Consider the following 13578-nt stretch of genomic DNA (forward strand, 5'->3'; position numbering starts at 1 on the left):
TGTAGACCTGAAAGACTTGGCACACTGAGAAGGTTACCAGTTTTATCACCCAACGTGTCTGTGCTATGTACTGAGAAAACAGGAGGAGAAGTGAGTTAGGCTTTGCCCTTAAGGAGTTTAATTGGCAGTGATTAGGCCTAGTAGTAGGAGCTCTGGTAGCATAGTGCCTAAGGCACTTCGCTGCTCACCAGAAGGCTGGCGGTTCAAACCCACCAGCCACTCCTCGGAAGGAAGGTAGGGCAATCCTACTTCTGTAGTGATACTGCCTCGGAAACCCAAGGAGGGGTTGCTATGAGTCGGTGCCGACTCGACGGCAAACAACAATAACAACAGGCCTAGTAGTTAACAGTTTGGAGTTACAGTCCTACCTGTCACTCACCAGCTATGTCATCTCAGGGATATTCCATAAGCTCTTTGGGCTTCACTGTTCTCATCTTTAAAATGAGACATTACTCCATAAAGTTGCTGTCAGTGGTAAAGCAGGGAGGGATCTAGTACAGGGACTGGCCCATGGTCAAACCCAGTCATCAAGTTGATTCTGACTCATAGTGACCCCCATTGGGTTTCCAGAGCTAAAAATCTTTACAGAAATAGATTGCCTCATCGTCCCATAGAGCAGCTGGTGGGTTTGTTTGAACCACCGACCTGGTTAGCAGCCAAATGCCTTACCCACTAAACCACCACAGCCTCCTTCTGGCCCAAGGTAAGGGATCATGAATGGTTGTCATATTGGTCTAACATGGCATGGCAAAGGTGCACGCAAGGTGCTGTGGGCCCCTGAGGAGAGCTGAGAGGGTCTGGGCAGGCTTCTGGAGGAGTTAGATGTGTGTGTGTATGACCTTGGACACAGGCAAAATCTGCATGGCTGCATTCCAGGCAGACAGTATGGCCTAACCAAAGGATGCCCAGAGCACCTGTGGTGAAAAGCAAGTAGTGGGAGCTGTGGCTGGGAGGGGCCAGCTAGGAACACAAAGCCATGGCTGGGTAGATGCAGGATCTACTGCTGAGTACTGGAGATGGCAGACTGAGCTGGGAGTGGTGAAGGCAGCAAAGTGCTTTAAGGAGCTCAAGTATTGCTCGTGCCAGGTGGAAAAGGTACAGAATCCCAGGAGGAGAGCTTTGCTAGAGAGCAAGGCTGGAGACAGAAGACCTGCTGGAAGGCTGCTCCAGGCACCCAGGGGACATGAAGAGGTTGGAGCTGGAAGAGTGGTGCTGCCGGACCGCCATTCTCAGACTTTAGTGTCCAAATCACTGGAGGCTGCTGGGCAGATAGGGCTGGTCAGGGCTGAGCAGACTGGGGAGGAAGGCAGATGAGCACGGGTGTCTGGGAGGCAGGAGAGTGAACAAGATCATCTCTGGGTCACCACCTGACTGGGCAGGATGGGAGAGATGGCCTTCAGTGATGCCCGAGCTGAGACGGGGTAGTGGGGCTGTCTCCAGTAGCTAGGATGGCTGGGGAAGACGGTGCTGCCTCCAGGCCTTGAACAGGAAAGATTCTGACCAGCGGAGATGGGTGTGGGCATTCCAGGATGAGGCAGTGTCAGTCAAGACTTGTAATTAGATAACAGTTTGCCAAGACAACTGTTGGGTGCTGGAAAGGAAGGCTGCGATGCCTCTGGCTGGCCTTGAATGCCATACTGAAGAGACTGGACTTGAGTTAGGCCAAAGGTGAGAGAGAACTGGAAGGTCTGAGGTATTTGTCACTGTCACTGTTTGGGACATATAGAAAAGGGGTGTGCAAGGTTTGGGCTAGGGTGAGGGATCCTAGAGTCTCATCACTAGGCCCACAGGCACAGAGCCCCTATTTTATTTTCAGTTGATTCATGTTGCCAAGGACAGGGAGGCTGAGGGAGGTTTGGGGAAGGGGCAGGGGAGGGAGGCTGGTCTCCCTGTATGAGCTCAGTGGAAAAGGCTGCTGTGTGTTAATTCTGCTGCCAGGAGAGCCACAGAGATGGGTCCCATGAGTCACTCCTCAGTCCTGCAAGCTCAGCCCACAGAGCCTGCTGTGGTCGGCTGCCTGGCCCGGCCAGCTCAGACCTGGTCCCCCAGCGCTCCCCACCCGGCCTCAGCCTGCCCGTCTGCATTTCTATTTGTAGTTTTGCCGTCCCAGGGCTGTGCGTCCTGTAACTCTGCCTCTGAAACCACGTCCGTCCTTTTGTGACTCTGCTTTACATCTTAGCTCACAGATGGGAGCCTCTGGAGGGCAGAGGGGTGCGACGGGTCTAAGTCACCCCTGAGCATTGATTCTGGGCCAGGCCCTGTGCTGGGTGCTGAAGAATAGTCATGGACAACATATCGTTGTCATGAAGCATGAACCAGGGCCTGTCCCTGCCTTTGTCTCAGTGTCTCTGTGGATCAGCTATGGCCTGTGGCTTGAGGTCCCTTCTTTGCCTCTGGCACTGGGAGGGGTGTGTGGATGCCTGTCAGCTCTTAGGGCTCCTGGGGGCCTGGTTGGTGGGTGGGCAGAGACAGTAAGCATCGGAGGGGAGGGAGGGAGCAGGAGACAGTGACTCAGTGGGGGTGGACCTAGGACAGAGCTGGGGAGGGGCCAAGGTTGGTCCAACTGCTTATTGTAGCTTAGAGGGTAAGGACAGTCAGGCTGGGGGTTGGGTTGGGACAGGACAACTCCAAGGCTCCTTTCTCGAAGCCAAACCAGCTCATGAGGGAGGCTTCTTGGTAGTGTGTCTGGGAGCCTGGACCCTATATGCTGATATGGTAGCTGAGGTGGGTGGGGGGCTGCCGTTGGCCCCATTGTGCCTGCTCTGGATGCTTAGGTTCCCTCCTCCAGTAGCCTCCCTGAGGTCATGAAGGAGGGGCTGCCTTAGAGCCAAGGAAGCCATTACCTCCTCTGTCACCTCCTCCCCGGCCTGGTTCTGCCAGGACCGGACATTCTATGGGGCACAGCACCTTCTTCTGGCCACAGAAGCAACTTTTCCACATCTTCCCACAAATTTTGGGGAGTGTCAGGCCAGGCCCACATGCCACAAAAGGATCCCAAACTTTAGAGCTGGGAGGGATCTCACAAGTCATTTTTATCTAAGTGACTTTCACGACAACAGGACCCCTTGACTGAGGGCAAATGAGAGGCAGAGCATGCACACAGCCCGGCGCTGGCAGTGAGCGAACAGACACTGGAGATGTCTTTGTGGCAAACCCAGGAGGAAGGAATGACTTTCTTCTTTTATAGGTGAGGCTCAAAGAGAAGAGTGTTGCTGGAGCTCCTGCAGCAGGTAAGTGGAGGAGCAGGGGCTGCCCTAGTCTCTCTGGCTCCAGGACCCTTACTTCAACACCATTGGGGGCAGTGAAAGAGTTAGGAAATGCAAGGAGGTGGAGGGTCCAGCCTGGTGGCTTCTGGCAGGCCTGGGTCAGCTGCCACCTCAGAGACCTCCCTGCCCCTCCATCTGCCCCCATCCCAGCATGCAATCATATAACCTGTTTCACGGTCCTCCACCTGGGGACTGGAAGGAAGGTGGGGACTGCTGTCATCCCTGCCCTCCACGAAGATGCTCCTACAGGCTCCCGGCAGCCCCAAGCAGCTAGTCTGGACTCCGCGAGTCTCATTTTAGGGGCTTCCCAGGAACCCTAGGCACACATTTTCTTCTTTGGGTCTGATTTGGGGGCCCCGGAGAAAACAGGAGGGTTTTAGCCGTCCTTGTCTCACTGAGGGAGGCTGGCAGGCTGCCCCGGCCCGGTGGGCAAGCAAATAGCCTCCCAACCCCCACAATAAAGCCTTCCCCGGCGTGCATTCAAGAGCAGAAGCCCCTGCAAGTTCCTTCCCCCCATCCCAGGCGGACCACAAGCTCACTCACCATCACGCCCCTACACTGCCTTCCCCAGAAAATGACCGCTTCCAGCGCTTTGGCCAGACCCGGGGAGTAGGCACGGCCGTTGGTCGCTGCCTCTTGCCGGCAACAGACAAGCCAAGGTTGGACATGGAAAGTCGGCGGGCCCGGCGGGGCGGTAGAGCAGAGCCATCTGGGCCCGCGGGGGCGGAGGGCCGGCGGGGGCCGGCGGGCAGCGGCGCTGCGGGAGCCGGCGCCCTGCTGTTCTCTCGCCGCTGGAGTCTGCCGTCGGGACTGCCGGGTGGGCTGCGTCTCTGTCCTCCCGCCTCCAGGGGGCGGCGCGGCGCGGCGTATCTGCGGCCGCGCGTCCCTTCCTCCGCGGCCAGGAGGCGGCGCCCTTGGACGCCGCACGGGCCGCACTAAACCCTCCGTCGAGGCTGCGGCGGTACGGTACGTTCGGTACGTTCGAGGGCTTCCTTTTTGCGGTTTCCTGCGTCGCGTCCCGACGACGGCGTGAGCACGGCGGGCTGATGAGCGTGGCTGAACGCGGGTCCCAGGCGGAGGCGCGGGCAGGACGGAGCCGGCGGCAGTGCGAGCACACGAGGCAGCGCGGCGCCCATGTTCTGGGGGTGCCATAGGGCATAGGCCTGCCAAGTGTGGCCAGGAGTGTGTGGTCCTGGGTGTTGGCCCCCACCGAGACACAATTATTTGAGCGCAGTCGGCGGGGCCTGGGCAGAAGGGAGACTTCTGAGGCGTTCTCTCCTCCCCAGGTCTGAACCGTGGCAGTTTCGGCGCCCCCTGGTCCTCGGCACCATCTGGGCCCCCGCACCAGGCAGGACCAGCCTGCGTCCACCAGCGTTGTCCACTGAGGCCTGCTGGAACATCTTCAACCCAGTTACTGGATGACCTGTGGCCTTAGTTCACTCTGAGGGCCTAGCCTCTCTTCCACTGGGTCCGGAGCAGGACCACCCGAAGGGAGTGGTTGATGGAACCGCCACTGGAGGACAGGGATGGATCCGCAGACTCCCAGGGCCACGCCACGGACTGGAGATTTGCTGTGTGCACTTACATGGATGGCTGGGATGAGGAGGAGCCCACCCCCAACATGGAGGTTCAGGACCGCAGTACTCCAAGACCATCAGCAGGGGAAGTTCAGGGTAAAAGGCTACAGGGCAGCGAATTGTCCGGAGAGCCTAAGTCACCCCCAGAAGTGATGGCTGCAGATGGGTCGGGGGGTGGCCAGGAGGGCCCATCTGAAAGCTTCTCAGCCCAGTCAGAACACCCAACCCCTTCTGGAGTGGAGAGCCCCCTATCCCCCATGTCTTCCCATCTCAGACTGCTAGAGGGTGGCAGTGACAGCCAAGGGGGAGGCTTGGCAGGGAACCCAGGTCCAGACAGGGTGATGGCAGCCAGCTTAGACCTCAAGGAGTTGAACAGCGACCCTGTGGACCTTGGAGACCCTTTATCGGAGCTGCAGGAGCCAGGTAAGTGAGGCTGAATCAGGGAAGTCTGGGAAGGGAGTAAGAGTACCTAGAGTTGGGTGATGAGACTTGGAATGGCTCTAACCCTACTCAGGCCAAAATATAGGTTTGGGGAGAAGCCTCTGGGTAGGTGACTCAATGTAGACCCAACCATGTCCCTTCCCAAGATCCCAGCAGATCCAGTCCCCTCACACCCTCTGACCGCCTCTTGGCCCAAGACCTTGCTTTTGAGCTCCTGGCCAGTGGCATGGCTACCCTGCCAGGTAATGGAGAGGACTGGGGGAGGTGAAGGTGGGGTGGCCCCATGGGGTGGATGTTCACTGCCTCTTCCCCACAGGAACTCGGGATGTAGACGGCCGAGCAGTGCTGCTTCTGTCTGCTCACAGTCCGGCCTGGCTTCACCCCAAGTGCAGCAGTCAGGAGCTTGTCCGCCTCCTGTTCTACCTGCGAAGCATCCTCAGGTAGAGAGAGAAGGCTGGGAGATGGAACCTGGAGGGGCAGGGCCTGGGAATTAGGTCCTGAATGAAGCCTGTCCCTTCAGGCCCGAAGTACAGGCCCTGGGACTGACTGCGCTGGTGGATGCCCGCATTTGCTCTCCAACCTCTTCCCTTTTCAGGGGGCTTAGCCAACTGCAGGTGAGTACAGGATAGTCGTCCCATCTCCCCCCACTTCTCTTCCTTTGGGGTAGGGCTGAGCTCAGACTCCTTGCAGGAAGCCGCTCCAGGGTCTGTGCACCAGGTGCTGCTAAGGGGAAAGATGCCACAGGAGGTGCCTTCTGGTCTGCAGGTACTGAGTGGCGTGGGCCACAGGTGGGGGTGGGGTGCTTTCCCATCAGGCCTGGGTCACGTCGCCATCTTCTCCTGCAGCTGGAGCAGTTGCCCTCTCACCAGAGCCTGCTGAGCCGTGTCCCCACCACGGGGTTGCCTGCTTCACTGGGAGGAGGCCTGCCTTACTGTCACCAGGCCTGGCTAGACTTTCGGATGGTCAGTGCACTGGGTAGGGCGTGGGCTGGGTATGCAGGCAATCTGCGGCAGTGAGGAGCTGCTCCTGGGCTGGGTTCAGCAGAGCAAAGCTGGCTGCAGAGGCCAGGAATCCAGGCTGCCTGGGAGCTGCACTGAGCCCTGCTCTGGCCTTGCCTGGCCCCTACTCACAGCATCTGGAAGCCCTGCTGCAGAGTTGCCAGGTGGTTTGTGCCTTGCTCCAGGGGGCCATGGAGAGCATGAAGGTGATTCCCCGGCCCACGGAGTCTGGGGTGAGTGTCTCCTCCCGAAGCCTCCCTGAATGCTCCCTGTCTGCCTCCTGCTCTGCCACGGCCACCTCCCCTGCCTGTCGTTCTCAACCCTAGGAAGTCAGCCAGCTGCTACGGCAGGCACGGGTCTTGATGCAGCAGGTACTTGATTCACCGCGGCTAACATGGCTACAGGGCCAGGGGGCCTTGGAGCTGACATGGCTGAAGCAGCAAGTCCCAGAGGTGACCCTGAGCCCAGACTACAGGTAGGTGCCAGCCCACAGAATCTAATGCCAAGGCTTCAGCCGCTGGCCCAGAGCCAGCCAGGATTGTGGGTTTTAGGACATGATGGGATGGAGCAAGGGCCCTGAGACCGTGTGTCCTGCACCAGGCCGGCATTGGATGAGGCTGATGAGCTGTATGGCCGTGTGGATGAGCTGCTGCACCAACTGACTCTGCAGAGCAACCGGCGAGTCCAGGCTCTGGAGCTGGTGCAGACACTGGAGGCCCAGGAGGGCACGCTGCACCAGGTGGGAACTACCTGGCCGGGGCAGGGCCTACCCTGGATCTCAAGCCTGGTCCCACCCTCAGCAGCTCTTACCTTCCTCTGCTTGTGTCCCTCCTTCAGATTGAAGCGTGGCTACAGCAGGTGGGCTGGCCAGCACTGGAAGAGCGAGAAGAGTCCTCGGTGGACATGCTGCTCCAGGCCCAAGGCCCTTTTCAGGAGCTGGACCAGGCTGCCCAGGTGAATTTGGTCACTTGTTCATTCTCAGGTGTTGGTGCACTGCGCCAGGGACTAGGCATGCAGAGGTGGGTGCAATCAGATCCCTCCTTGCTCTCTTAGGGCTGACAGTCTGATGGAGAAGATCGGTTGTAAGCAAGGGTTCACAGTTCATAAGTGTTTGCAGACTGCAGCAAGAACTCTGGAAGGGAAGAGGGAAGAGACTCAAGGTGGTCTTATCTGAGTGTGGAGCAAAGGCCTGACCAGCAGGGTGTGGTGGGTTAGCTTGAGAAAGTCTTTTTTTTTTCTTCTTAAAAAAATACTTTACTGTGTTTTTGGTAATGCTTTACACAACAGTTGAGGTTCCCGTTCAACAATTTCTACATAGGTTGGTCCAGTGACATTGCTTACGCTCTTCACAATGTGTGAACATTCTTGTTGAGAAAGTATTTATGAGCTGAGACTCAAAGATTGCCCCCACTTTGAAACAGTGCAGGCTGGATGTGGGGGCACTTCTTGGGAGGTATCTGTTGATATCTTGGTTCTTCTAGAGGATAGCTTAGTGTCAATCACGCAGAAGAGGGCTAGGGCTAGGGAACATTTTAGGCTACAGACAGCGTGTGCATAGGTCCTGTGGCAGGAGGGAGTAGGGTGTGCCTCAGGAGATGTAAGAAGGCCAGTGTGGTTGAAGTACAGAGCAGAAGGAGGAGAGTGGAGGGAGATGAGGCTGGAGAAGTGGTCAGTGGCCAGATCACTGGGCTCTGTGGGTGGGACTTTGTATCCTGAGAGTAGTAAAAAGGTTTGAGCCAGAAACCCGCATGATGAGATTCTTGGAAGAGTGGCATGATTCTGGGTTGATGATGACTGGGAGGATGGATGTGAAGAGTCCAGTGACGGGACCATTGCAGCGGGCGAGGCAGAAATGCTGCTTGCTCCAGCCAGGACGGTGGCAGAGGAGATGGATTTGAGGAGCTGATGGGATTTGATGGTAGATACATTTGGGAGAGGCATTAAGGGAGAGGGAGTTCGTAAGGACGAGTGGATGACATTTCCTGAGAATAGGGACCAGGAGACTGGCCCTTCTAGGGGTGGGAGATTTATGAATCCAAGCTCAGGTGTGCCTTTGAAGTGACTGTGAGAGAATGAGAGGGAGCCTCTTGCACTGGGCCTATAGTTCAAAGGAGAGGCTTGGCTGGAGAGATCCTTGGGTGGATGTGGGCATGTGGCCACACAGGATTGGCTGGGAGAGGCTTGTTGGTCTGATAGAGAGTGGTGGAACCCCTGAGACTGTGGATCTTAGCCACCCTTCAAACCTGGACCCGAACTCACCCCCATGGCTCAGCTCTCAGTGAAATGATAGACAGGCCTATAAAGTGAATGAGAACACAAGAGAAATGAATGGGAACAGTAAACACAAGGCTGAAATGGGAAGTGTACTGTTACATTGTGGGGATTATTAAATGGAAAACAATTTGCTTTGTAAATTTTCACCCAAATCACACATACACACACAAAGATTGGGAGAGGGTGGGCTGTGTTCAGAAGTCCAGGGGAGTTGGGATGAACCCCCGGAGGAGGATGAGGAGAATCAGGAGAGTGGGGAGGTGTCAGGGGAGCCCCAGAGAGAGAGAGGGCTGAGGCCTGAGAAGTGCCAGGTTGGAATAGAAGTGGGGCTGGAATGGCTGATGAAGAAGGTGAGGATAGGCAGTTCTGTTGTTAGGCAGTGATGGTGAGGACAGGCAGTTCTGTTCAGCTGCAGAGAGGAACAGGGAGAGAAAGGGTGGTGGAAGCGGCTGGGTAGGGCTGGAAGGCTGAGGTGGAAGTGGGTTCTTCAACCTAAGAGAGGCACTTGACAACATAGCTATAGATGTTGGTGGGCTTGGGGGCTGGACCAACAGGGCTGGGCCAGCTGAGCCCAGTCTCTGTCCCCAGGAGCAGATCAGGCGAGGGGAGAAGGTTCTACAGCCACTGGCTGGCTGGGAAGCAGCTGAACTGGGCTCCTCTGGGGCCCGCTTTCTGGCCCTGCAAGTCCAGCTGACTGAATTCTCCAGGGCTTTGGCCCAGCGGCGTCAGTGGCTGGCAAATGCTGAGAGGCTGTTGGGATTCTTCAAGCAGGTGAGTGAGGGTTCCCTGTTCCTGGCTCCAAGTGGTCAGTGTGGCCAGAGTGGTGGCTGTACCCTAGCTCCACCTTGGCTTCAGACCTCTTGTCTTTCCTTGTCTTCACTGTGACCCCCAAATCCAACACCTGGGATCGTGGATGGGGCTGGGGTTGGCATCCTCTGGCGGTGAGGAGTGACCAGAGGGGGCTTCTCAGTGTCAGTGGGCTCCACCTTCAGTGTCTGGCCTGGGTGTTGCAGGCCTCAACATGGGCTGAGGAAGGCCAGCGGGTGTTGGCAGAGCTGGATCTGGAGCCCCCAGGGACCGTGCTGCAGCGACTGCAGCTGCACTGGACCAAGCACCCTGACCTGCCTCCTGCCCACTTCCGAAAGATGTGGGCTCTGGCCACAGGGCTAGGGTCAGAGGGCATCTGCCAGGAGTGCCGCTGGACCTGGGCGCGGTGCCAGGACACCTGGCTGGCCCTGGACCAGAAGCTAGAGGCTGCACTGAAGGCACCACCGAGGGGCAGCAGAAGCAGCGTGTGTGCCAGCAGGGTCCCCACAGCACCTGCCACCCCTCCCCTGAGGAAGGCGTACAGCTTTGATCGGAGTCTGGGGCAGGGCCTCAATGAGCCTGCCCGCCACTGCCACCGGGCCACCATTGTAGCTGCCTGCCGTGGACCAGAGGGTGGAGGTGGTGCTGCCCATCCGGGTTCATCCCCCATTGTGCCTCCACCGGGCAGCTCTGACCTTAGGAGCCCCAACAGGTGCAGGCAGTGGGCAGGGCAGGGAGGGCAGTGGCAAGGTGGAGCCTTGGGTCCTAACTCCTTTTACCTGGTAGGCTGCAACTGGTGCTGGCGGAAATGGTGGCCACGGAGCGGGAATATGTCCGTGCCCTAGACTACACTGTAGAGAACTACTTCCCTGAGTTGGATCGCCACAATGTGCCCCAAGGCCTCCGTGGCCAGCGCGCCCACCTCTTTGGCAACCTGGAGAAGCTGCGGGACTTTCACCGCCATTTCTTCTTGCAAGAGCTGGAGGCCTGCACCCAGCATCCGTCCCGAGTGGCCTATGCCTTCCTGCGCCACGTAAGCCTGGGCCACATGGCCTGTAGCTGATTATGTCATGCTCAGCAACAAGCTGCTAGGCCCATGCTTAGTACCAAACCCTATGGCGGGTACAGTTATGAATGAGAGAGACAGACAAGCTCCCTGCCTCTCTGTGCTCATAGTTTACAGGAGGAATATACAAATGAAAAAGATAATTGCAGACTATAGGCAAGGCTAGGAGGGAAATAACCAGGATCTGATTGGGAGTGAGCGGTGGGCAGTGGTTCCCGCTTCAGGGAGCACATAGAGAGGCCTCTTAGAGGAGGTGAGGAGGTGAGGAGGGAGTCTTTCAGCTGAGCCCTGAGGGAGGAGGCAGAGCCAGGTTGTGTGGAGAGCTGGAGGAAGAGGGTTCCTTTCAGAAGGAATGAGCGCTGAGCCTGTGGCAGGCCAGCAGGAGGCCCCAAGGCTGAGAGACAGACCTTCAGAGTTGAGTGGAGTGAGCAGGGGAGAGAGTCTGAGGCGAGGTGAGATCACAGAGTTGCCTCAGAGCTGTGAGAGGGCAGCGTTGACCGCAGGAGGCTCAGGCGGGGACAGGACTTCTCCCCCAGAGAGCCTGGGGATGAGCCCCTGTTGGCATGTGCCCTCCCTTTATTGCCACATTGCCCTCACTTTGAAGCAATACACGCTGAATATGGTGGGATTTCCCAGGGAGGTGTCTGTTGGCATCTTGGCCCCCTCGCACCTGGTCTGAGCTGCTGTCCCCACAGAGGGTGCAGTTTGGGATGTATGCACTCTACAGCAAGAATAAGCCTCGCTCCGACGCCCTGATGACCAGCTATGGCCACTCCTTCTTCAAGGTAGGCAGCCAGGGACTGTGGGGGTGGGGGCTACCCTGGAACCTCTTGAGGGCTTCCCATTCACCTGGCAGGATAAGCAGCAAGCACTGGGGGACCACCTGGACCTGGCCTCGTACCTGCTAAAGCCCATCCAGCGCATGGGCAAGTACGCCCTGTTGCTGCAGGAGCTGGCGCGGGCCTCCCAGCGCCCTGGGCAGGAGCTCGGTGCCCTGCGGGCGGCCCAGAGCCTCGTGCGCTTCCAGCTGCGGCACGGAAATGACCTGCTGGCTATGGATGCCATCCAGGGCTGCGACGTGAGTGGACCCAGGCCTTGGTGGGCAGGTTTAGTGGGTGTGGAGGGAAGGGGCCAGGCACCCACCGGGCCCTGCCTTGACAGGTTAACCTCAAGGAGCAGGGGCAGCTGGTGCGACAGGATGAGTTCACGGTGCGTGCTGGGCGCCACAAGGCCCTGCGCCGTGTCTTTCTCTTTGAGGAGCTGCTGCTTTTCAGCAAGCCTCGCCGAGGGCCTGCAGGTACCGACACGTTCACCTATAAGCGTTCCTTCAAGGTAGGCTCTCCAGCCCTGCCCCTACCCCTGCCCTGCCCCTGCCCCCGCCCTTCGGTGCCTTTGCTAGCCCTTGTACCCTGGCCATACAGATGGCAGACCTTGGCTTGACTGAGAACTGTGGGGACAACAACCTGCGCTTTGAGGTCTGGTTCCGCCGTCGCAAGGCTAGGGACACTTTTGTGCTGCAGGCCACCAGCTTGGCCACCAAACAGGCCTGGACAACTGACATCTCCCGCCTGCTCTGGAGGCAGGCTGTCCACAATAAGGGTGGGTCCCTAGTCCTGCATCTTCCCTCCCCTCCCCTCCCCTCCCCAGATGGCTTTCCTTGTCCCCCAGGAGCCTGGGGAAGGCCCAGGTACCTGGGTGGCTTAGGAAAGTATCGCCAGGGGCTATGCAGGGAGGAGGCCAGCAGCAGCCAGCAGGGTAGAGAATTTCAGTCAGGCAGTCCTCTTGTCACCTTGTCGGACTCTGGGCACAAAGTTAACTTTATGAATAGCTTCATCTTTAAAAGGGATGGTTGGGAGGAGCAAGCCTGGGACCAGCAAGGTTCAGAGCAGATGAGATACTCAGCTTGATGTCTATAAAAGACACGTTTAACAGGGAAGATAGAGGCCCAAGGGCTAAGCTGATGTCCAGAGGGGCCTTGCCTTATGCCTGCTCTCTACCCAGAGGTGCGCATGGCTGAGATGGTGTCCATGGGTGTGGGGAACAAGGCCTTCCAGGACATTTCCCCCAGTGAAGAAGCTATCAGTGACCGTACCATCAACTATGTCCTCAAGTGCCGAGGTAGTGGGTGGCCTATGGGGTGGGGCTCAGGAAAGCTGCTCGGGTGGCAGTGTGGACCTCTGTCATCCTGGCCTGAGCTCCTCTTGGACCTCAGGCTAGGCTGGGCTCTGGCCTATCCCAACCAGACCTTCCCTCTTATGCAGAAGTTCGCTCTCGGGCCTCCATTGCTGTAGCCCCGCTTGACTGCGACAGCCCTTATCTGGGGGCCTCCAACTCCCTTCCTGGAGACCCAGCCTCCTCTTCTGTATTGGGGCCTCTCAACCTGCACCTGTACGGAGACCCAGCTCTTCTGGGCCTCCGCTGGCCCCTGTATCCCACCAACTTCCCCGAGGAAGCAGTGCTGGAGGCTGAAGCAGAGCTGGGCAACCAGCCCTCTTTGAGTATGTGTGAACTTAGACAAGCAGGCTGGCATGGCCTGGGGTCTCGGCCTCCCCTGCCAGCAGCTCACCCAGTCTCCCTCCCTAGCTCCCGAGGACTCCGAGGTCTCATCCCAGTGCCCATCAGCCAGTGGCTCCAGTGGTTCCGACAGCAGCTGTGTGTCAGGACAGGCCCTAGGCAGAGGCCTAGAGGACTTGGCCTATGTGAGTGCCTCTTGCCCTTCCTCACCATCCCCTCCCCAGCCTAGCCTGGGCCTCTGGCTACCTTTCCTTTAGGTGGAGCTGGAGGCAAGTGGTCCTAAGCCATTCCCTAGAGACCCCACTGAAAACTTGGCTGCGGAAACTGGCATTCAAGCCCCAAATGGAACCACAGGTCTGAGCTCAGGCTCGAAGATGGACAGTGGATCCCACAGCCTGTGGCTCCAGGGAACATCGCCTCTCTCCAGATCTGCTGTGATCGGGCTGTCTCCTGCCCTTATAGACTACCCTTTCTGATTTCTGTGCCCACTAGACAGACTGCGGGGGTCCTCTCTGGGAAAGTCTGGCTGCATTGCATGAGCAAGTACCTGGATCCCCGGCCCCTTGCCTCGTGTCCTCCTTTCATGTCCCCCTCTCCAGCCCTTGTCCCAAGTTGTGAGTTGGGATTAGGCTGGA

General features: G+C 58.0%; 1 protein-coding gene across 1 annotated transcript; it reads left to right on the plus strand.

Annotated features, from left to right (window-relative positions):
* The first annotated feature begins 4767 nt into the window (after positions 1-4767).
* Positions 4768-13561, plus strand: PLEKHG4 (pleckstrin homology and RhoGEF domain containing G4). The gene is made up of 21 exons (XM_007940390.1): positions 4768-5266; positions 5431-5526; positions 5601-5724; positions 5805-5898; positions 5975-6049; positions 6130-6246; positions 6417-6515; positions 6609-6757; positions 6883-7021; positions 7120-7236; positions 9145-9327; positions 9570-10075; positions 10150-10396; positions 11125-11214; positions 11286-11507; positions 11591-11761; positions 11851-12028; positions 12431-12547; positions 12691-12927; positions 13013-13128; positions 13436-13561. The coding sequence occupies exons 1-21, from the start codon at positions 4768-4770 to the stop codon at positions 13559-13561; spliced, it is 3702 nt and encodes a 1233-aa protein (XP_007938581.1).
* The last annotated feature ends 17 nt before the right edge of the window (positions 13562-13578 follow it).

This window comes from Orycteropus afer, unplaced genomic scaffold (assembly GCF_000298275.1).
Source record: "Orycteropus afer afer isolate SDZICR_OR568_19922 unplaced genomic scaffold, OryAfe1.0 scaffold00067, whole genome shotgun sequence".
NCBI lineage: Eukaryota > Metazoa > Chordata > Mammalia > Tubulidentata > Orycteropodidae > Orycteropus > Orycteropus afer.